Genomic DNA, 24,480 nt, shown 5'->3' on the forward strand with positions numbered 1-24,480 from the left:
ATTAATAGTTAAATAACCTCTGGTTCTTGCGTATACAGATAATTGAATTATTTCTAGATCAATTTTGAAAGAAAAATGTACATTTTTCGTTTTTTTTCCCTATGTGGGATACAGGATGAATCTAAATTGAAAAGTAATTTAGTTACTATTTACTCGTACCAACACTCAAATCTAAAAAGTCGGCGCAAACCTATCTCTTTTACCACGTTGCTTTTACCGGATTCAACAGGGTTTCAAAGTTTTGAAGAAGGCATTATGTCAACTCTTATTTATCAATTGCACGTCACACATTATCTCACTTATTCTCTTTATTGACTCAGCTTGAAATATATAATGCCTATTCACCTTAGGATTGGTAAACAACTGCTTCGCACCGTGACAAAGTTCTATGAATGTGAGTAATTAATTTGTGTTTGTTTTAAATAATCACCAATTTTATGTACGGAGATGTTTTTCAATCCAGATCGCATTTGGCGATACCTGTAACTAAATGAATTAATTATTAAATCATGAGACCTGGGGCTGTTTGTCTGCCTGGTTAGAGTGCCAGAAAGTCCGAACAAAACCAGACAATGGAATAATTGAAATGTTTTGAATTCACGAGCGAAACAGTGCGTGTGATTCACAGGATTTATCTGAACAATCAAGAAACTCACTCAGGGTTTCCACTATGATTCGCTAAATTTATTTAGAGCTCGAACCTATTCCAAAAAAAAAAAATCATTTCAGACACACCGCACAGCTGTCTCCCAGTGAGTGCAGACAGGCATGTGAGAGTGGTCTGATGCTGGCTTGTTCCTTGCAGATGAGGCTGCTGCTGGTCCTGATGGCAGTGTGCGGAGTGGCGCACTCTGCGGCCGTCTGCTCGGCACGTGAGTGGCCTCGCGCTGTCATGCTCTGCTCCGTTCAGTGCGGAGCAGACAAGCTTCATCAGGCTTGCCCGGCCAGTGTCTGAGTTGCTTGGCTCCTGGGTTGTGGCCGCAGTCGCCATCATCAGGGAGCGGTTAGCTTGTAGGTGACATCTTAGCCTTCGACGCGCTACAACCCAGAAGCCAAGCAACTCCAATCTTTATTATGGTTCACATCGTAGAATTAGGTAAATTATAAACTTCCTTACAGTATGAATTTTAGTAAAGTCTTTAATCATATCTAAATTAATATGAATTCTGTTCATTTCTTACACACTTTAATTTATTTTAGTATGTTACTATAAATGTTTATAAATTGCAAACATAAATTTTAGTTCGTATCATATTTTAGTCCCTAAATTTGGTTAATATTTGTTTGTTACACATTTTTCATTTATGTTAAAAGAAGTGTGTACTTTTTGGTTTATTATTTTTATACTTTATAAGTGTTTTTGTGTATAAATTTAGTCCCTTGTATAAATTTTAAAAATAATATACATATGTTATTCCTAAGTTTATGATTGGTAAAGCAGCATCACGTTCTAAAATACTTTTAACACCACTGACTAAACTGCCAGTTAATGAAGTTCACATTAAGATGGGTATATTTGTGTTAGTGAGGCGGGATGATATATGCGACACACGCTGGTGCTTCTAGCGTGGTATGGCCTCTAAGCGCAAGGCTCTGAACTGGCGCGCGGTCTTCTCGTCGCGCATGGGATGACTATGAAATTTGGGCGGAAACATAACATAATATGGCGGAGAAATGAAGATAAAAATTGCTATGCAAGTCCCTTGAGTGATTTCAAGAAGCTCTATCAGGTGTTTCATTCGTAACAGTTATTCTGAAAATACGCGTTTTAGCAATTTTTGCTCTTATAAATATACAGTTTAAAAACGGTACATTAAAACAGAACCACCCATCCACCCTCAGCGTTTTCATAAATGATTTTCGCAAACCGACTCCACCCGGATATGTTGAGCTGTTTCCAAACCTCGTGGTCTCTTCTGAACTGTGCACACCGCGTGTGTGCCTGGGTAGGAGGGCTTTAAGACTTCACCTAGAGCTATTTAACTAATGCTTTGAGTGTTGATGTCTAAACACTGTCTTGCAGGCATTAACAATAGCTTTGTGGTTACATTCTTGCGATCTAACAACATACTTGAGTGCACTTAGGGGAAGGACCAGAGAAAGGCTAAAATAATAGTTCTTTAATGATTCACAAGGAAACAGCAAAACAGTAACCAACCTTCAGTCCCGGTGACCATAAATGGCAATAATGTTAATTATAAGTAGCTAACTGCTATTGTATTGTCATTAATAATTTTATAACCGTTAATGATGTACTGATTCGTGCTATTTCACAATATGTAGAAAGGAGTAACTTTTTATTTTGCTGGTTGGCAATAACTTAATATTTGGTATCTCTAAGCATGTTGATACTGCTTCATTCTTATACATTTGAATATTTAACAAGGTTGCTATTTCTCTTCATATCTATGCCGGTAACAAAATCATCTTACGCATAACATATTAGACGATGTCTATAATAGTTACATGTGTCGAAGGAACAATCAATTGTATGGTCTCAAAAACCTATACATACTTGAATTAGTTTTCTATATTAGTCGTGGTACTGAAATCCGTTTTCTATTGTGAAATACTAAAGAGATAAATACTTTTGGTGCCTTCAGTGGAAATGAGAACACTTTTCATCCATTAAGTTGTGAACAAATTTATACACAATTGCGAATAAAAGACAGAGAAAACAAAACAAATGATTTGCTGTTTTTTGTAATGAAAAAATAGCAAAAATTAAAATAAAATATAAAAGATACAAAAGTTTAATTTTGTATGATAGACAGTTTAAAAAACAAAGGAACGCAATATTCGGTAATATTTAAGATTTTTTTTATACTGGAATTTAATTTTTTCACTTTCAAGCGTGTCGCTTATTTGATTCAGTGGTACTGAGCATACGTTGAGCGCAGCGTTGTTAAAGTGCCAGCACCACACCGATGTGACCACTGCCTTGATGAAACCTTGCGTGATTGGTTTGTTGCCAGCGAGCCCCAACCTGCTGGACGAGATGGAAAAGTTCGTCAAACTGCTCCCGATCAGCCAGATCGAGCAAGTCGCCCTGAACTACATCGCCAACGACGAGGAGGTCCAGAAAGTGCTCGCCTACTTCGAAGGAGATCAGTTCGCCAAAGTTGTGAATATATTCAACAGCGAGAAGGTCATTATTGACGTAAGTATTCGCTTCAACTTTATAGTGCATGACATCAGTTTTTTTTGTCAACCACTTCGTATATTTGTATAAAAAAATGTCATCTTCATACACGCATTAGGTAAATGGTGCATTAAAATCATTGCGCTCATTATAAATACCACATCTGAGTCCATCAACGTAGTCAAAAACTACAAAACCTTCATAATCACCAATAAACCATCTGCTCGAATGGATATCCACCCACAGACTTATTCCATCATTTACGGTGCTGGCTACACAAGTCTGTGAAATATAGCCAATGGGAGAACGAAAAGTCTTTAAATTTTTATCTCTCTTTGAGCTCCAGCAAACAACGAAGAAAGGTCCAATATATACTTTTTAAACATTACGTGACCAGAGCTAACTGAGTTGTTTAGAGTGTGGCGTTTTCTTCAAAATTCTTCGTTGCATCGGGATGCTCGGGGGTCAGAAAACCCGTGATTGCAATTGAGGACAGTTTTTACATTAATAGAGGTAGTGTCTATACGTTGACTTTAGCTATTGAAATGTTTGTAACTACGCCTGATATTAAAGGTTCGGGATAATACAGTTGTGTAGGAAACAAGTGTAGCATCTGAGACTGAAACGATTAAATTAAAAAGCTATGTTTGGAGAGTAGGGCAATTATGAGTCCTAGCTCGTAAGTATTTAAAATTCGAAATTAATACTTATATACTTCTGACATTTCAACACAACTCTTTCTCTTAAAGTATCCACCAGGGATAGAATAGTATCATCATTCTCTACATAAATATCAATCACAAATGAGCAAATAGAATGACCTGTAGACATCAAAACATCATATAATTTTCAATATTTGAGTAAACTGGAGAACTTAATTTCCGAATTAGTTGGCTAAATAACATTATTTATGCCCAAAAAACACACATCTTACGATATTTTAAATGTTTGTCAAAAGTTTAGAATGACAGAAAACACCACAAGGATATTCCACAGTGTTACTTTATTAATGTCTTTTACTGTAACAAGGTTCAGGTTATGATTTTATTTTCTTGGAACCAACAAAATCTTTTGTCTCGCAATTAAGAATTTTCTGATATCTTTGTATCACTCTTTTTTATCATCTATAATAAGTGTGCAAACCTTGTGCACTAAAAGCTCTTAAAGAATTTAAACCACACGAAATAATTTTTCTTTGTACTAAGAAAGCGTTCTTCGTCTATCTTTCATACCTGTAGTAACCGGTATAAAATTTTAGTAGCTTACTAAAATATTTCACTGGCATTTTAACCTTTTGACACTCAATAACTAAAGACCCGGAAATAATGAACGACCGGCAAGCTATATTTGTTAGTGCTGTGTTTTTTCTCGAGTTATTCATTTGTCCATTGTTTATTTTCCTCAATAAAATACATCTTAGTCTTGAATGGCCTAAATGCGATTGAAGAATTCTGTTGCTGTTGGTTTGCCATTTATTTTTACTACTTTAGGGCATGTCAATACATTTGTCTTCCAACTGAAGATTACGAAAAAGTATACGAATGTTCATAGTTCAACTTTTGAAATAGATCCGCGAAATTTATGTGTCTTTGTTCGTCGTAACTAATGTAATTGGCGTTGGCAAAAATTCATTCTCTTTTTGCCAAATATAACAACACCATTGAGTGCCAGTTTAGGATTAATATATCTTAGTTCGAGAAATGGAATATATAGATTTATGTGATGCCTTATTCGTTTTTTTTTTTTTTTTTTACTTTGCACAGATGTACGCGTTCATGTGCAAGAACGGCATCCCCATCTACGACAGCGTCAACAAGCTTAATGACGTCCTGGGCCTGCCTCACGTGACCCCCGCCCCCTCCAGGGAGGTCAGGCCTAGCGCCAGGGACTTCCGCCACTTCCTGGACGACATCGAGAAGCTCATCCCCATCGAGAAGATGAAGGCGCTCTTCAGCCAGGAGAAGAAGAACAGCCCCATCTTCAAGGAGTTCGTGGACAAAGTCAGCAGCAAGGAGTTTGTGGTGAGTCTTGTTGATCAGAGTCCAAGACGGAGTTCAGGAAATAACTCTGAAAATAAATTGTAAGCAAATTTTTTCATCTGGATTTACAATTTTTTTTTTTAAGTTTGCAATTTATATAAACAGTTTTAAGGTGACAGGACGTTCAATATTGGGGTTGGTTGATCCACTTTTGCACCGATTTGGTTCTCATAAAAATGTGTCATGTCGGTGGTTTGCAACAAAATACATTTAAAACTATAAATTTTATTCATCTAGTAAATTTACCTCAGAGTTTAGTTACATAACTTATTCAGGGCACATCATGTATCGGATTATTGAAATAGTTCACATTTCCATTATCTAAAGATATGCTTTTCATCGTAAACATGGTGCACCCACAGAGGCTACTACTGACCCAGTGACCTTCTTCTTGCTTACAGGCGATGGTGAACAAGATAAGGGCTCTGCCTGAAGTCAAGCAGTTCGAAAGTGATCTGCAGAAAATGGGAGTCGATATCATGAAATTGAGGAAGTTATTCAATGAATTATTTGGATGGAACACAAGCTCCTAAATTATTAGTATACAATAATGTATCCGCAATAAAATATTATTTTACAATTTACAAGAAAATGGTTTATATTATGTGATCATTGTATACATCTGTTTAATTTTTTTCATTATAAATAAAGATAATTATTATATATTATTTAATATGATATTTACTTCAAAAATTTGAAATGCTACCTGTAAAAAATTACTATATAATGGATCAAACATATCAGAAGATGTCAAGATCTGTTGTTTTTTTTAATTTATACACGTTTTGCTACTCTGCTTCTTAATACTAAACAAAAATAAAATGGCAGTAGGAGTAAAGCCATCTAACATAGTGGCCGAATTAAAGTTCAAAGTCAAAGGTAAGGTCATCCAAGATGGTGACCATGATGTCAAAATCAAATATGGTGGACACTGTCACTGAGTTCTATTTTTTTATCCTTACCATCATATTGTGAGTTACTTATCTGTTCGGATTGGAAATATTACAAATATATTATTTGCTTTTCATGAAGTGTGGGATTAAGATTAATTTTACAAATTTTATCTTTCCAACGATACAATTTCAGCAGCTACGCTATTGTTTATTGTTGTAACTATTTTTAAATGTTTTTAACAAATATACTAAATTTATCTTCTGCCAACGTTTTCACTATATGGCTTCTATTATCTCGAGAAAGCTTTAACACTAAGTCTATTCTGAAACCATACATTCTACCCATCAGAAAGCAGACATTTACTGCTAGATTCATTAAACAGTTAATTCTAGAAACAGTTAGATGACTATGAATTATAATTTAGCTAGTATTGAAGGATAAATCTACTACTTTAAAGATTTATTTTTAATACATATGTGAATTCATGGATATTATTTTCATTTTAAACATGATTAATTTTATTTTACTTTAAGTAAAAAGAAAGGCTAAAGGTATACCTAGTATATAATATTCAATCCAATAAACTTAGTATTTAATAATGTTATAGAAATAACATAAATAAAATGTATAATATTTCTTTAAAGAAAAATTTGTATAATCCAGTAATATGTTATTAAAAAATAGAGTATACCATTGGCGTGGTTCGAACCACGTCCAAATTTACCAATGGTAATATCCAACCGGTCGTTATACCTCTGCTCTATGGAGCCTGCTTAGATCATAGTTGGAGAATATGTATTGTATATTTATGAAAGCTTTTAAAATTTGGGTTTACTTTTTACCATGACTATTTTAGTTTACCAAATATATTCCAGGGTAGTTACATTATTATACATTTTCATTTGGCACATCAATACATTTGATATGTACCCTAATATTTACGAAAGTGACTATATACGAGTTCATATTGATACACGTGATCCGCAATCTTTGTGTCACATTTCCGTTCATCTAATTTCGTTCCATTTTCACCTAATTGCTCCTATTAAATGCCGTTTATTGAGAGCTTAGTTGTTTGATCTTCAAAAATAGCATGTCCAAACGTTTGGTGCCACATAATTTCCAAGTAAGTGGCCTCAACCCAGAAACCAAGAAGTACAAGTGGCTCTCGATTCTGTGACTACAGTCGCTGTCTGCAGCAGCAGTATAGGATAATGCTGCTTTTATCAGCATCTCTTGTCCATTGAGTAAGAGATCAAAGTCACTGTGATTCCCTGTGTGAATTTCTTATCCATAGCTCTATTTGAGACTAGCAAATGCTGTCGCATTTCTGTCGGACAAAGTTTCCAAAATCCTTGCCTTCTCAAAAAGTGTATCAATTTTTTTTAATTATAGACACAAGCTATATAATATAACAATTTTTTTCTAAAAACCTACATTTCCTCATAAGTCCTTTTTCTGGCCCAACTGTTATCTCAAAAATTAACTAGAGCTCTTTTTATGTGCTTGGTGGTTTGTCGAGGACTGCTGACATATCAGCTGTAGCCCGGGCCTTGACGATCGCACCCCGTGCTTCATTTACAGACTACAACAAAAATATTTTAATAATTGCGTGCATTTCTTATGTTTTCACCTTTGGAATAATATTTTTGTCGTTTTCTAGGAACCTTGCCAAAGTAATTACTCGCTACTATAACTGTGGGGTACTGTAACGCCCCTCGTACCCAAAAATTATATTATTTTAAATTAATTAAAAGCACCTCGGAAACAGCTGGGCAAAATATTAAGAAAATTAAAATTAATTACCAGAGGGGACACGAGGCGGTGAACAAGACAAAATTTACACTCCCTGCACACTAGTAACTTGGGAGTTCGTGGATCGTTATGTAGAAGAAGGTATATGATAAATAAATACGCTATATAAACAGCTTGGTCTATAGGTTTTCCTGGTTTATTTTTAAGAGGTTTTGTTTTAGCATTATTTCGACATGATAATAAAAATCTTAGTAATTAACAAAGTAAAGGGGGCGCCCCTACATTATTTAAAACAATACACATTACACCTTAACAAACAAATGATTACTTTAACAAAATTTCAAGTATAGCACCAAAATTTGATTCTCCCACCGATTACATATATATGAGTTTCCTTGATTTTACATGTTCTGAGGATTACGTTCTTAAAGCACTGCTCGCTGGTATCTTGTTAATTAATTTAGTTTCTTCTAAGCAAGTGGAATATATATATCTTATATCACCCGGGTCTTCCCAGGATGACGTCGGACCGAGAGGAAAACTCTTCTAAAGGGGGAAATCAGCTGGAGGTCCCGAAGATCATGCGGGGAGCAATTTCTCTCCCCGGAAACTTTGACCCTGTCTGAAACACATGTCAAATTCAAAACGAATTAGACCTGCGTCCAGACAGTCATACACAGTCGGCGCGAAAGGCCAACAAACGGGAATTTGGGGAAGAAAAAAAAGGCTGGATTACTCACCAAACAGGGTGTGAAATCAGGGTTCGCGAGGTGTCTCGCGCCGACATCAGGATGGCGCATACCGAGAATTCGCGGATGCGCGGAAGAAACTAAAATTTTTAGGAAGGTAAAAAAAATAATAAAATTTAACTAACCATGACTTCTTCTAAATACTACATCTGACTGGCTACTGTACCACTGGGATCACATCCCTAAAGCAAGCTGACTTCATTCTTGTGCACACGAATTCGCCGTTGCCGCGAAAAGCCTCTTAGCACAGAGGACGCCGAGAAGACGTGGTCAGTAGCCGAGGTCGGAGAACTAAGTGCCGGCGATGGCGGTCAAAGCTTCTAATTAAATCGGGCGCTCAGCCCTAAGAAAAAAAAGGGGGGAGGTTCAGCTCAGGGCCGAAAACATGCGGAGGTGCCCGAGGCGGGCGTGACAACAACACGACGTGCGCGCTCTCTACCGGCGGCAACAGGAAGCTACAAAGAATCGACTTCTACAGGCCGCGAGAAGGAAGCATAGGGCTTAAGGGCGCCGCGGCGCTGCTCTCTAGCGGCGTAAAGGGGAACTAACTGAGGCGGTGAGCTGACTTGCCACCAGGTGTCATGAGGGTGAGCTCTGCACGCTGGTGACCAGGCCCGCGGTTACTTTTTCTGCCGCTAGATGTGGTGGACGTCTCTGTCGGACCAGGGGGAAGGTCCTTGAAGTTGGCCATGGTCTTGGCTAAGTTCACGTCAGGCCACTGCTCCCGACTTGATTTCTCAGATCTAATGTGAGGTGGAGAGAGAGGAAGGGGGGACAGAAATAGCCACTAAGGTGGGAACGCAGCTCCACTGGAGACCCATTCGTGACGAGACTTGCTATTCTCAGCAAGCCTGTAAGAAGTAGCAGCTTGCAGCCCACAAGCTGCTCTATGCAATTTTGGTCATGCAGGGAATTAAAATAACAAACCCGGGACGTGACTGCAGGCGAAAGTAATCTCAACCGGGCTGCCCACGACCACATTAGACAGCAAAATATCAGATTGGCCCCCTGGGAAGGGGCTTCGGTCCACTGGCACAAAGTTTAAATACGTGGCGTACACCGGCCTAACAAAAAGTAAATCACCCCCTTAACAACCAGGTAAATAAAAAAAATAAGTATTCACAAAAAAATTTAAAATTGTAAAAAATTAAAAAAAGGTGACGAAATGCCTAATTTCCGGCACAGTACAGGTGAAGTATCCCTTCATAAAAATAAATATTCAAATGACTAAAAAATTAGGGTAGTAGTTAAATATGAGTGTAAATCTTAAAAAAAAATATTCAGAAATTAATTGCAGACCAGCAAATTAGTTACAAACATTTTTACAGGACGAAGAAGACAATGTGATACAATACTCAAAGTTAACTTCTCGTTCAATTAACATAGACGTTTCAATCCAATCAGCTACTGGTATAAAAAAATTCCATTAAATGCTAGATAAATATTTTAGAGAAAATTGTTTATTTTATATATCTATTATATTTCATTTGTGGATTATTTTAGCTACGATAGGATAGTTATTCAAGAATTTGCTTCTCCCTAGAGAACACCTACATTCGTCATTACCTTGTGTACTGTAAGTAAACGGAAAGTCTAATAACAGAAATATAACTCGGACGCAACATCAGAAGACCGGTACACCTCCTTCGTTCCTCGCCCACGTATTGCAGCGATAAGGGGAATATAGCACTCGACTGATAGTTGCGACATTGGCAGCGATTTCATTTGATTGCGCAATGGTACCTCAGCCTTGTAGGTTTGCAAGCTCATCAAAAGTTAAGCTGTAGTTTAAAGCCATGCACGCTTGTGTAAGCACGTCTGATTAGACGTCAAAAGCTTGAGAATTATTTGCCATAGGCTTAATCATTGACAGACCACATTTCATGTAGTAACTACAATAGTTGTAGGACTTTTTTTCAGTGGTGGATGCACAGATACTATAGTCGACTCAAACTGCCAGATATTATTGCGCACTACGCATTGCGCTCTTAAACATAAAACGGAAAGTTTTAAGGGGCCCACCTAGTTAGAAGTACATTTATTTAAGTGAGGCGGGTTGATAAGTGCGACTTTGGGTGGTGTTTCTGGTGGGATATCGCCTCTAAACGCAGGAGTAGTATATATTGGTTCCTCCAGCGCCAGGGTGTAGAGTATGAAGATGGAGCTGGTGTCCGCATATTGTATTGTGACGTAATACTCACATCAATGATTACCTTGTCCTATGACCTTGACATTGATCCTGGCCACCATATTAGATGACTTTAAATCCTGCTGCCATGATATTTTGGATTATGATACCAAAACCTTCATTTTGTTTTCTAGAACTTTTCGACATATTGAATTTCGCCATCTTGAATGAACCCATCTTGGACACCGCATGCTTAGATTCCACCAGCTTGGATTCCTCCTTGTTTTTGTCTGCTGGAGGCTGACATATTGTTTTCGTCTGCTTGAGGAGGTTGTCATATAGGATGAAAGACCGCCATATTATTTTCTGGAGGTCACCATCTTGGATTGTTGCAATAATAAATGACGTTGACCTATGACTTTGAGCTTCAATATTGGGCAATATTCGGCCACGTGACTCAAAATACGCCAAACACGACTCAAATTTAAACCAAAATGAACCAAACACTAAAATTTGTCAATTTTTTTTTCTAATTATCATCAAAAATCTTTAAAAAAACAGGAATGGAAATCTATAATTATTGAGGAAATTTAATCATTCTAAATATTAAATTCCTCTAAGTACTTTCCCATTACAGGAAACAATTTATTATACTTAAAATAAGATTAAGTTTCCTAAATATTAAATTGACGACTCTGAAACGATGACATTCACATTGACCTTAAACCACGCCGCCAACTTGAGTTACTCCATTTTGTTTTCTAGAAATTTCTCCATCTTAGATTATGACATCACTGCTGCCATCTTTGATTCTATAATTTTACTCTATCATGGGTTACGCCATTTTGATTAATGATTTCACGTTGTCCATTATTAATATACATTTTGGAAAAAATTCAAATGAGAAGCAAATAAAATTTATTTTAATTTAGTTTTAATAAAAAAAACTAATGCCATGCCCCTGAATTCTTCGGTTCGATACACGACAAAGCCTCTTAATTAAAAATGGTGACAGTTCCTTCCCCATGATGGCTACTAGATGACTGAACCCCGTTCCTCCACCACCTGGCTTATTCCAAGGAATATGTATATCATCCACTAGTTTAACGTCATAGGTCAGATATCTTAGTTTTCATCTGCTATAGCTCACTGCCGTTGCATCTGTTTATGTTTACTCGCTAGAGCGCAGTAGAGTCAATACCCAGACCATTAGCTGTCAAAGAATCTGCCATCCAGTCAGCTATCTTGTCCTTCAAATAAAAATCTGTTATCATTAACATAAATTTCTGAACAAATTCCAAAAAAAAATTATTAAAAAATTCATAGTAATATATTTAATCAATCTATAGCATTGCAAATTAAGTTCGATCCTTGGTCAGGTCAATAGAGGTAATTTTAGGCCAGTATTAATTACATAATTTAATTGTTCCTCACTTTCTGTAAATTTAATATTTTTCCATGAGAAGTTGAATTCTAGGAATATATAATGCCAAAATGCTTTGTGTACACAGCTGGTGTATAGTGAAGGAAGACATTGGGAAGTTGTCAATAGTTGCAGCAAGAAAAAAATCGCACGAGTATTACTTATGTTCAATGAATGTTTATGATTTGAATTTAATACCACGTGACATTGAGTGAACTATGCTAATAAATCTATAGTTTGAAGCTTTTATGTTTGGCACGTAAACAACTTTAAATGTCACATATCCCATTTAGAAATAGTGAACACCATATTCAGGGTATTCGCAGCAGCTAGAACCCATACCTTAATCTTAACGGAGAGAGCATAAGATAAGATATCACAAACTACAATAACCAGGAGTATTGGAGTCGGTAACACACAACTACACTCACCAGTGGTATTGGAGAAGTTATCACACAATTAAACTCACCAGGGATATGTGTCCAGCACTGAGTATAAACTATCTTAGCATAGGTTTGGAGTGATTTTAGGAAACTATTTAAGTCCAAAATCCTGATGTCTAGAAAAATATTTATCTGCTCAGTGATTATAAAGACTGCATCTCTGTTTTTAAAAACTAAAATACCATTTTGATCGTTTTAATTTTATAACATCCTGCCTTAATAGACGCATGTGTACTAAGCGGGAAAAGTACGAACTATAATATATATTGGTTCCAACAATTTATAGGCCATAACAACTACAATAATTGTTCTTTTAAATTTGGCTTTGTTAAAGCAAAGTTAGAATTTTTTTTGGAAAACCTTAAGTTAATAGCCATTGGCTGCTACAAATAGTTTTATGAATAATTTTAAATAGTGTAAACGTTTTGTTCGAGCAAAACCTTTTCTACCATAAAAATTATAATTGAATATTCAACTTTTGGCCTTTACTTAATTTGTATTATATGTATTTATAAGCGCAGTTAATACAGGAAAAGTATTCAGGGAACGGTTTAGAAATATATTTAGCTGTTGTAAGTACTGGACAACACAAAGCATAAATTACCGTGCAAGAATCCAAACTCTATAATACTGCAAACAATATTTGTATTGATACAGTTGTTTTCATGCAAATGTAAAATCTTACAAATATCTGTAATTTTACATGATACTTTCAATTCCGTTAACAAAGAAAAATCATTTACACTGAATGCACTTTGACCACCACGTTATTGTGTTGATGCCAGTATGTTATAAATATGTGAGGGAATATTTTTTTAAAAAATATGATCTATTATAGCTCCAATACAACATTCTTACAGAGGTTTGACATTTAGGACTAGTTTCTGTGGAACCACTCTTCATTGCCCCGAAACTGCTTTGTTTAAGTCATTTTAGTGACCAGGATGACCACTGACGCTTTCAAATTCTTCAAAACAAAATTATATATTTCAATTAATGATTAATATTTTTGGCAGATAAAATTAAATGCAAAAATTCGTTAAATTTCGAGATATATCGCTGGCACCAGGCATGCAGGATGTCTTTAAGCTAATTGAGCGATACTATTGATGCACTCACGTATACTGTACATCTTAGATTGGCCAGCCTTATCATATCGGCTATGACAGTTGGAAAATTCTAGTGAACGCAAATATCTGATTGGTTGTCAATGCTTGCACCTTTTTGTAAACACTTGAAAATTGATAAGGCTTGTTTTTGAACACGATACAAGTGCATGCCATTGTAATAGAAATGCTGGTAGATAAAAAAGTGGGTAAATAGCATATAACTAAAGATAAAGATAAAACTGTAACATTACTTTTTAAAGAATAGCAGTAACAAACAGATTTTCAGGCATATTAAAAATCTTGGGTACCTGGCCGCCTTGCGAAACTTCACAAGATAGAGGTATGGGGATGTTTAAGAATGTGCACAAATATGCGAACGAACAAGTATTCAACGATGCAAGTGTGAAGTATACATATGCATGTGCTTAAACATGCAAGTGTGCTACAGATACAATGGAGTGGGAAAAACCAATATGAAAAAGAGAGCCCAAATAATTTTAAATCGTTTTATTTATTTATTTTATATTTATTATTATTTATTATCTAATATTTACATTATAACTTGAATTATAGCAACCTAAGTGTCTGTCCACAGATTGATCACGCCTTCGTAGTTCCATACTTTACTCTGCCTACTGGTCGTCTGTTACCACGGACCCAGGTCCCAACACAACTCTCTCGTCCGCCGCGCACACAACACCGCCCCGGGCACACTGGTCCTAGAGCATCCCAGCCCACCAATGGGTCACTCACGCTCGTCACTCGGATCCTCTCATCGACCCGAGGATTCTCCGGCCTCACTCTCACACTGCTGCGTGAGTCGGTGTCTGTCTCACACATAACGGCCAGTCCCGCCCAGGAAAGGCCTCGTGGTCCTCCCATCAAAGCTGCGACAGCAGTTAGGCCACTTCGAGACGCTGCTCCCCGGACTTCACGGGCGGAACCTGCACCGCGCCCCTCCCGCGACCTCATCGCTAGCCGCGTCGTTGCAGCATCGAGCTCCCCACTCCTGAACCCCTCCACACTCGTTAAGCTCTGACGATGCCATCACTCATCTCACCCCACTGGCTATAATATTTACTTCAAAATTTATTTATTGATTAAATTTGTAAAAAAAACATCAAAACTTTCCTTTTTTTCGATAATTATTTCAAAGAAGAAGATTAATTTAAAACAATTCCATGGGCTTACACATCATTGATGGTTTTATGTCCACGAAGTTGTTCTTATAACAACAACATATAGTGACAGTCTGTTTATGATGATCACAAACGGCTCAGAGTTGATAAATGGGAAACATTACACACCAAATATATCCTTACCTATTAACTCCCTGAGGGGCCACAGTGTCCTAGTGATCGGATAATTCACCTCCATCCAATTGAAACAGGGTTCGATTCCTATTGTGGGTCAAAACAGGATTGTTTGCAAGTGGGGCAATGTGGGGGACGTTGCCATGGTCAGTGGGCTTTCTCGGGGTACTCCCGTTTCACGACACCCGTTCATTCCGTCAATGCCCCTCTAGAGTCTATTACCTTTGGCCGTCTCTAATGGCCTCGATTAGGACAAAGCGTTTAGCCCAATCCCTTCATCTATTCAACTTGAATCTGCCCACAAATGTATACCATGGCATGAATTCAATCTCTGTATGTCGTGTTGATTAAAGGTGACGTCACAGTGAACTTGCATTTGTAATTAAATCAATCTCTGAATCCACCCTGAATAACTGAAACTTTGATACTGTTACTAGTTATTTGCCGGAATTATTTGACCATTATTTATCAATCCAATAAGTTATTGCGCGCACACGTAGATTTAATTCATGCGATCGTATAGATAACAAACGCAACGAATTTTCTACAAACGACGATCAAATAAGGTTCTAGAGACTTTCATCAAACGTATTAACTAAAAAAATTAAAATTATTGTTTTGAAAAAGGTATGTGAAACTTTACAGATAGAAATTTTCAGGAGATGCCATGCTGAGACATTGTTGAAGTAAACATTTTTTAACTTGCCTTCATCATATTGTCACGCACAAAACATTGCGGAAATGTTGCTTGACCACGTCTGCCGATGGTTAGTACATATTATTAGAATATCCGTCGTTAAAAATAGTCACCGTCATATAAAATAGTCATTAAAACTGTTTCCACGATGCACACACTACACTTCAGCAAATATTTTGGGTGCGTAACCAATATGGCGCAAACAATAAGCTGGGAAAAAAGCTTTACACGGTTACCATGCAGACGAGGCCTAATTCCGTGTATGTCGGATATAGTGAAGTAAGAGTTTAGTATATACATGACCGCTATGTATCAATATTCCATACCATGGCAACATATTTGCTAGTTTCAAAATTTTTTTAAAGAATGGTTTTGAAAGAATTTGTAGTATCATCTTACAAAATTTTCCTTATTTTCATGCTCCTCTGGTTTCTTTAAAGTAGTCTATAATATTTCCGGGGACTGAAGTCGGAGTGAAGTGTCGGTGTCTGCCATCTTGGATTGCGACGTCACGGTGGCCATCTTGGGTACCTTGACCTTGATCTTCAAACTTTGCCAAAAATTTCCAAAAATTATTTAAAAATTGCCAAAATTTTCAGGTAATATTATACACTACTCTTTAATTTTGTATCCAAGAATAGTTAAGCTTCAAAAAAATACTTCGATGAAAACAAAACTAGTACAAATCTTTTCAGCAATCATTTCGTCATAGATTGTTTAATTTAAAAGGGAGGACGACATATTGGTTTCATCAGTTTTAATGCCAGTTTAAATGAAAATTTTACTTTCGTAAGACATAGATAACCCATGCGAAGCGTCTACTGGCTTATGAACCACCCACAAGAGGCAAGGTGCAACCAACGCGAGTGCTGGCGGTGTTACACAGGAATAAGCAGCAATGTGACACCACTCCGGCTCCCTTGGTGCACGTTGCATAGAACTATGTCACATTATTCTATGCATAAAGTTCAAGAGTTTTTCTGATTATACTTTGCCCAGTGGTCATAGATATCTTACAATGTAAATTAGTGAATGCAATATTTTATAAATATGTGTACAATAATTTTTTGAGAAAATTAAAAGCACTTTATTATTAAAATTATCAATAAATTGTGTAAATTCATGGTTTATGAATAATTTAACATGAACAGCTTTTATCTAATACTTCAAAACCTAACACAAAATTAAATAAAATTATGTTGCATCATCACCATTAACCACAAAGAAATTATTTCCTTGTTACTTACATGCAGTACTAATTCACGTTAATGCTCTGTAAGGAGACATGATAAACTGACTGGAATCTAATGAAGGCTCATTTCAACTGTTGCAGCCAGAATGCAAGAAAAACTGATAAGTGCACACTTTCCAATATCAAACCACATGGCATTTTTTAATGAGTCATGATTCTATGATTAGGTAATTTTAAACGTGATAAGCAAAAAGAGGGCGTTACGCAGCACCGTTACTTTTAATTCTTGAGTACTTCTCGCGGAGGATAAAAGCGCCCGCATCCAGCAACTTCCATCGCATTGTCGTCTCTCGACTGAAGGCAGCAGCGACGTATCCAAGGTAAGTCCTGCATTTCATTCTGATGCACTTTAAAATACCTATACACATCCATGTTATCTAAATGTCTTGGGTCGTTGGGTGACAATCAAACTTAATTTCAAAGGCCGGACTGGAATTTAATAAAACGTTTTCTCAATATTGTAATACAGGAAAAAGATACGCAGGCCTATCAAGAGATATCATCAACGTTCTCAAAACAAGCACAAAAATACATAAATATTTTTTGTCATGCTTTAAATTTAAAAATATAAATCTTACTGCAAACTTACAACGAATCTTGATGCCTATGGAATTTAAAAAATATTTAGTTAATTTTATTTATTTACTCCATATCTACGAGATCCAGACACAGGACTTCTACCATGATCTCAAAGCCTACCCAAAGTTCATGTCTGAATTCGACACCAGCTGCAACCCTTCCAACCACCCTTGCTTCTTCCCCGTCAACAAAAAGGTTGTTGGAAAGTTTAAGGATGAGTGCGGGGGGGAAGTAATGCAGGAGTTTGTCAGTCTGTGGGCCAAACTATATGCCTACAAGTGCGGTGACAAAGGTGAGAAGAAGGCCAAGGGCATCGAGCGCTGTGTGGTCAAAAACCGTATAACATTCGGTGATTACCTGGATGCTCTGCAGGACCACCGTACAATAAGGGCAAGTGTTAGAACCATACGGTCTAGGAAGCATGTGCTGTACAGTGAATACAGCAATAAGCTGGCCATAATGTGGGAGGACGACAAACGGTTAATCTGCGAAGACGGCATCAGCACGATCCCCCACGGCTATATCGGAGAAGACGAATAATTTTTTTTTTCCTGTAAATAGTTTGGATGTAAATAGTTTGGCAGTTCGGTTGATGTTGTTTCCATTTGTTGTATAGTTTCCATTTTCGTTTTATAGTTTCCGTTTTTTGTTTTATAGTTTCCATTTTTGTTGTAAAGTTTCCGTTTTTGTAGTATAGTTTCCGTTTTTTGCTGTATAGTTTCCATTTTTTCTTTATAGTTTCCATTTTTGATGTATGGTTTAAGTTTTTGTTGTAAAGTTTTGTTTGATGTGTAGGTATTATTCTTTTCTTGAGAATTTTGTTTATGTAGCATACGAGCTTATTTTAATAAATATAATTTTACCCTGCATACGGTTTACTATTTTAACATAATACCTGCATTCCTCAAGGTAATCATATTAAAAAGAGTGAAAATGAACATATATACGCAAACATTAAAATATCTGCTTCCATGCAGCTTTTTAAACACATGAATGCATACATTGACTTGGTTTGAAAAGTACAATGAAATTATACACAAACATTTAAGAATATCTGCTTCCAAGTAGCTTTTTAAACACGGGTACGCAAACACGGACTTGTTTGAAAAGTACAATGAAATTATATGCAAACATTTAAGAATATCTGATTCCATGCAGCTTTTTAAACACGAATACGCAAACATGTTACTGCTTAGAAGATACGTCAGTAAAAATATAACTTACGTGTGAAGATTCTGAAAAATTTCGGGTCCTGAACGGTGTAGGATGGAGTAAATAAATAAAATTAACTAAATATTTTTTTATTATCATTACTATAACCATAGAATCCGCAACGATGAGACGATTATTTTTATATTATGATAACATATCTCAGACTATACAATTAAACATCATAATTGACTATGTCTTTAACAAAAAATGGCGGTCTTAAACAAAATGACTGTGGATTTTGTGACTTATTTTAACTTAATTTATAGTTTGCTATGTCTATTAGGGTCATAACAACACTGGTAGGAAATACAAACTCGACCTTGCATACACTGACATACCTTAGAAACCTACACCCGATGACGACATCCATCAGATGAAATCAAGATGGCGGTCACCACTAAACAAGATGGCTAATTCCAGCAGACTATAATGCATGGATAGGATTGGGGAGGATGATGATTTCATCGAACGAAAAGTGCAACGCACAGGAGTGAGGAGCTCGATGAAGAAGTCATCAAGTTTTTAAATTAAAATTTATTTATAAATTTTTAATTTTTTCCCCAATTTTTAAGATAATATTTGAGGATTTTTAAGATGGTGTATGTGACGTCATAATTCGGTGGAATGTTCTAGAAAACAAAATGGCGGAATTTTCTAGAAAAGAAAATGGCAGAATCCAAGATGGTCGCCAGAAGTGACGTAATTCAAAATGGCCGCCTGAAGTTACATAATCCAAGATGGCCTCCAGAAGTGACGTAATCCAAGATGGCCGCCACGAATCCCTGAATCCCGATCCCTCACCCCCTGTGCCAGAACGAACTATAATTACCTACTTATATTGGCCAGCCTAAGGGAACGTAAAATTTATGCAAGCAAAAATATTCTATGATATTTAAAATTACTTTTGAAAAAGAATAAGGGAGAACCTCAATACCAGATTTTTAAATTTACTCACCCTATTTATGTTAGTAAATAGCTTACTTTTCATTTTAAATAAGCTTTAAAATATAATAAATTATGGTGTTGTTGACGGTCTAAAAAAATATTAATTTCAATAAAACCAATAGTTTTATGTTTTCAATATATTTTTTAAAAATAATTTCCTCAAAGATTGTTAAAATAAATTTTCATTTATTGTGCTTATTTTCAGATCATATATTTTTTCAGAAATAAAAAAGTCTTAATGATGGATCTATTCATTTAAAGGCAATCATTTAAAGCGCTTTGTTTCGGAATATACTAGAAACATATGCTCTTTGTATATTAAGTTTTGGTTTTTTTTGTTTTGTAAGAGTGAACAGAAGTAATTAATTTTTATCAGCTTAAGAAAGTTTTGGTTTTTGGTCTCTAGGTGATATAACGCTCCTAAGTAAGGCAAACCAAGTAGTTCATTGTAACTGGGGCTGAATTGTCTACACCAGAAAAAATAGAACGGTTTTTCTAATGTCAAACGTGCTCATACAATATTTATTTCTTAAGAAATTGCAAACAGAAAATAATTTTCTAAAAAAATATATTTTCTTAGTTACATTTAATGCTTATTGTGCTGTCTATGGCTTGAGTTTACACCATTAGAGTGTATCACCAATAGCTTAATAAGTACTTATTTAAACAATGTCGTATAGAGTATGTGACATGATGGACAGATGTTATAGAAATTATTACTTGGGGTTTTCGCATATTAGTATAAGTTAACGCTATGTTTTTGTTTCCAGATGAAACAGCTCGTTGTTCTTCTGGCCATTTTCGGCCTGGCATACTGTGAAACAAACTGCAGCGCAGGTAATAATTTTAATTAGTTCAATGTATTTTAAGGGATTTTTTTATTCCAAATTTACTTCAAAGGCAACATGATACAAAACTGTGGCTGGAAAAAATAAATCTTCAGTTTCAAAAGCAATACACATATACAAATCTACAAAAAAATTCTAATCTCGAGTTGTCAGCACACCCAATAAAGTATGGAAAAGCAATATTTAAAATGAAAATTTATATATTTTATAGCTTTATTAGGTAGATAATTTCTTACGGTTATAGATGTTATTGATAAAATAAACATAACCATAAATATACATAATTTTACTGCAGTTCCAAAGAAAGGTAATTAAATGTTTACGATACCGTTAAATTTAAAAAGATATTTGCACATTCCACACCGAAGATTATTTTTTTAATATTTGAAATTAAACCTAGCCTAAATACCAAAATTAAGATTTATTTCAACTATTTTATTTTCCATACAAATGCAAATAACCTCATGGAATCCTCATATATCTGGATTGTTATTAACTAGGTATGTAACAATTCAAGTATGCAATTATGTAGGTGCGCAAGCATTCAAGATTGAGGGTGTACATTTGTGCAAGTATGAAAATGTGCAAGTATGAAAGTGTGGAGGTATGCGAGTGTGAGAGCATGCAAGTTTCAATAATGTATGTATGCAAGGATTCAGGTATGTAAGTGTGTAAGTGTGCAAGTTTGCGAGTGTGCAATTATGCAATTGTGTGTGCGTATGAAAGTATGTAAGTGTTCAATTATGCAAATATGCGAGTGTGCAAGTGTAAAGGTATGCTATAATATAAGTGGGAAAGTGTGCAACAATGCAAATGGGTAAGTATGCAAGGGTTTAAGTACACAAGTATATTATTATGCAAGTGTGCAAGCATGCAAGTGTGCAAGTATACTGAGTTCTTTGTTCCTCTCCCAGCTGTCTCCTCCTCTCCCTGCCCCCCCCCCCCCTCCACAATCGTACGTAACTATTCCCCTCATACGATTGTAATTTTCTCAAAGCTTGAAAATTGTAGCTCCCTCAGCAAATAACCCTAATGACTACTTCTTGTGTTCTTCCTTGAGGCCTCGTCCGAGCAAATGATGGTGCTACCCGACGTTTCGGCATGTCTTGTCACAGCCATCTTCAAGGGCGTTTAACAACCTGCACGCTCACCTGACCGCAGGTGGGACTAATAGTAATCTCAATAATTACAAATACTACGGCTCACCTAATAAACGGTTCAAAAGTGTGCAGACGTCACGAGAGAAGTGGTTAAATGCATTTGAAGATGGCTCCAACGAAGCACGCTGAAACGCTGGTGACACAATAAGGTTCAACCCAGAAGCCGAGAAGTGATAAGGCCACGTGGATCTAAGATCTGAGATCTGAAATGATTGAAATGCGATGTTGGTTCTCGCGATGGTTCCAGAGAGTCCCAACCTGGAGGATGAGATCAAGAAGTTCAAGGCGCTGCTGCCGCTGGACCAGATCAAGGTTGTGGCCTTGAAGTACATCGCCAACGACGAGCAGGTGCAGAAGGTGCTGCAGTTCCTGGAGGGCAAGCAGATGGCTGAGGTGGTCAGCATCGTGAACAGCCAGCCGGAGATGATCGCCGTGAGTCCCCTCCTTCGCCGCACTCTTTCATGTTCGGAAACTAGTGGCCATGCAATTGTTATTGTTTAAATCAACAGAAATGGCGGAGTAATTTGAGTAATATAAGTATTTAAGTTAGTAACCTGGGCGTTTGAACTATGTTTGAGTAAAGGATTACAACCACCACTTATTTTTTCACTGTAACAAAATTATTTCATTTAAATAATTGGGCTAACACTTTTATTTTCTACATATTTTGGTAGCGCATTACCACCCCTAATTTTGTCAGTTAAATAATTTTTCTAAAATGACAGAATCCGACGGTGATTGTAGAACTTCGATCAGATTAAACATAATTAAGACGCTCAGTGTCATATCTTAAATCATTTCTCAATTATTTACAATAATAATGTGGTTCAGCCCCAACTTCAAAGACGTATACCAGCCTTGGGCATCACTTCAGATCGTAAGTCGTTTAGAGGTTATTAACTGATTTTGTCGTGATGCAGCTGAATTTGGTCGGTTGAATTCAGACTCATTCTGTATAAATGACTTGACAAACTGTGTTGTCAGATCCACAAAATCTTTCAGACCAAAAATTTGTTTGAATCAAATGTATGTCTTTATTTGGCCTTAAACAAACAAATATATTGTTGAGACAAACAAACATTTCTTTCAGTGAGTGAGTTACATTCAAGCTACTGAACAAACTTCTACTATTAGCCTCTGCACAGCTACGGTTTGTTTCGTTAACCATTCGACCTGAGTGGTTTCACCGTTCATATCAGAGAGCTTCTACTCGGCGTGACGGCGGTGCTTGTTCGTTGGGCGCAGATGTACGCGTTCATGTGCAAGAACGGCATCCCCATCTACCACTTCCTCAACAACATGAACGACCTCCTGGGCCTGCCACACGTGACCCCCGCCCCCTCCCGGGAGGTCAGGCCTAGCGCCAGGGACTTCCGCCATTTCCTGGACGACATCGAGAAGCTCATCCCCGTCGAGAAGATGAAGGCGCTCTTCAGCCAGGAGAAGAAGAACAGCCCCATCTTCAAGGAGTGGGTCGACAAGCTCAGCAGCAAGGAGTTCCGAGTGAGTTTCGTTCACGAGATACGCTGTATTAAAACTCTCACTCGTTTACCTCACGTGTTGTTTTTAACGTAGCCTACCACGGAGGTATTCACAGACAAATGAAGGCTATGACCGATTAGATGTGGAACCAACGTAAATAACAGGCGGTTAAGCACGGGAAGCGCCCTGAGCTAACACACCGAGCCACAGCACCATCCGCACTGTTTCTTCACTTGAGGGAAATTCTAGTTTCACCTTGTCGGGAAAAGAACCCACTTTTCCTCGGTGGTAGTTTAGTGATCCGAGGACTTAACCACCGCAGCCCCTCTCAGAATCAAAATAACTCAAATTATTACATAATTTAATTCACCATGATTGTTTGAAATATATTTAACTTGTCATAAGTTGAAGCATTATCTACTCAGTCACACATTACTTTGCGAAATGAAACCCAATTGCCACGCCTCGCTCCAGCGTAAAGCATGAGAAATGTTCTTCGTCTTTATTTTCCAGGCGATGGTTGACAGGATAATCGCTCTTCCGGCGGTCAAGCAGTTCAGAGCCGAGCTGGTGAGCATGGGAGCCGACGTCAACAAGTTGGAACAGCTCGTCAGAGAGTTGATGGGATGGAGCAGTTAACAAACCAAACCAAGCAAAACTCTTACTAGTGAAAAAAAAATCAATGATTTTTTTTAACCTTTTGTAAATGTTCCTATTCATTTCCCAATAAAGTTGCAGATAAACTTGTATTAGAATGATCTTGTCTCAAATTCCTTGGCATCCCATCGTCACCATAGCAACTCTGTAGACCTGATCCTCTCCAGGTGGGGCAACGGTCAAACACTAAACACCCAATTTGTAAGAAAACTGAGTGCAAATCTTAGTAGTATAGTAATGACGGTCCCGACACAGGGTCCAGGTTCAGGAGCTGGAGCCGGTCAATGACCAACCGATCTCTGTCACTGCGACCATATTTGATAACCTTAAACTTTGGCCTTGCTTTTGACCGTGTCTTTGACCTAGACATTGAACTTTGAACTTGTACTTGACCTTGACCTTTGACCTTAAACTTGAACTTTGACCTTGACTTTTGAAATTAATTGCCAACTGGTATTCCGCCAATTGTATTCCAGAAAATGGCGATTTTTATTACGATCGCAATCATGAATCCTAATAACATGTCCGCCATCTTCAATCTGATGTTACAGCCACTTTTTTATATATCTTGGTTGCACATTCTTAGGTATTTCTGCTGCTTCGTATTTATTTATGGATCTAGGCTGTCAAGGCTTGTCAAAAAAAATAAGAGA

At 36.9% G+C, this 24,480-nt stretch overlaps 1 protein-coding gene across 1 annotated transcript; it reads left to right on the forward strand.

Annotated features, from left to right (window-relative positions):
• The first annotated feature begins 353 nt into the window (after positions 1 to 353).
• Positions 354 to 23,919, forward strand: LOC134536493 (uncharacterized). Its single transcript, XM_063376216.1, has 10 exons — positions 354 to 394; positions 806 to 872; positions 2,976 to 3,160; positions 4,906 to 5,163; positions 5,583 to 5,706; positions 17,176 to 17,264; positions 20,451 to 20,517; positions 21,936 to 22,120; positions 22,934 to 23,191; positions 23,684 to 23,919. The coding sequence occupies exons 1-10, from the start codon at positions 389 to 391 to the stop codon at positions 23,807 to 23,809; spliced, it is 1,365 nt and encodes a 454-aa protein (XP_063232286.1). The 5' UTR covers positions 354 to 388; the 3' UTR covers positions 23,810 to 23,919.
• The last annotated feature ends 561 nt before the right edge of the window (positions 23,920 to 24,480 follow it).

The sequence above is a fragment of the Bacillus rossius genome, chromosome 11 (assembly GCF_032445375.1).
Source record: "Bacillus rossius redtenbacheri isolate Brsri chromosome 11, Brsri_v3, whole genome shotgun sequence".
In the NCBI taxonomy this organism is placed as follows: Eukaryota; Metazoa; Arthropoda; class Insecta; order Phasmatodea; family Bacillidae; genus Bacillus; species Bacillus rossius.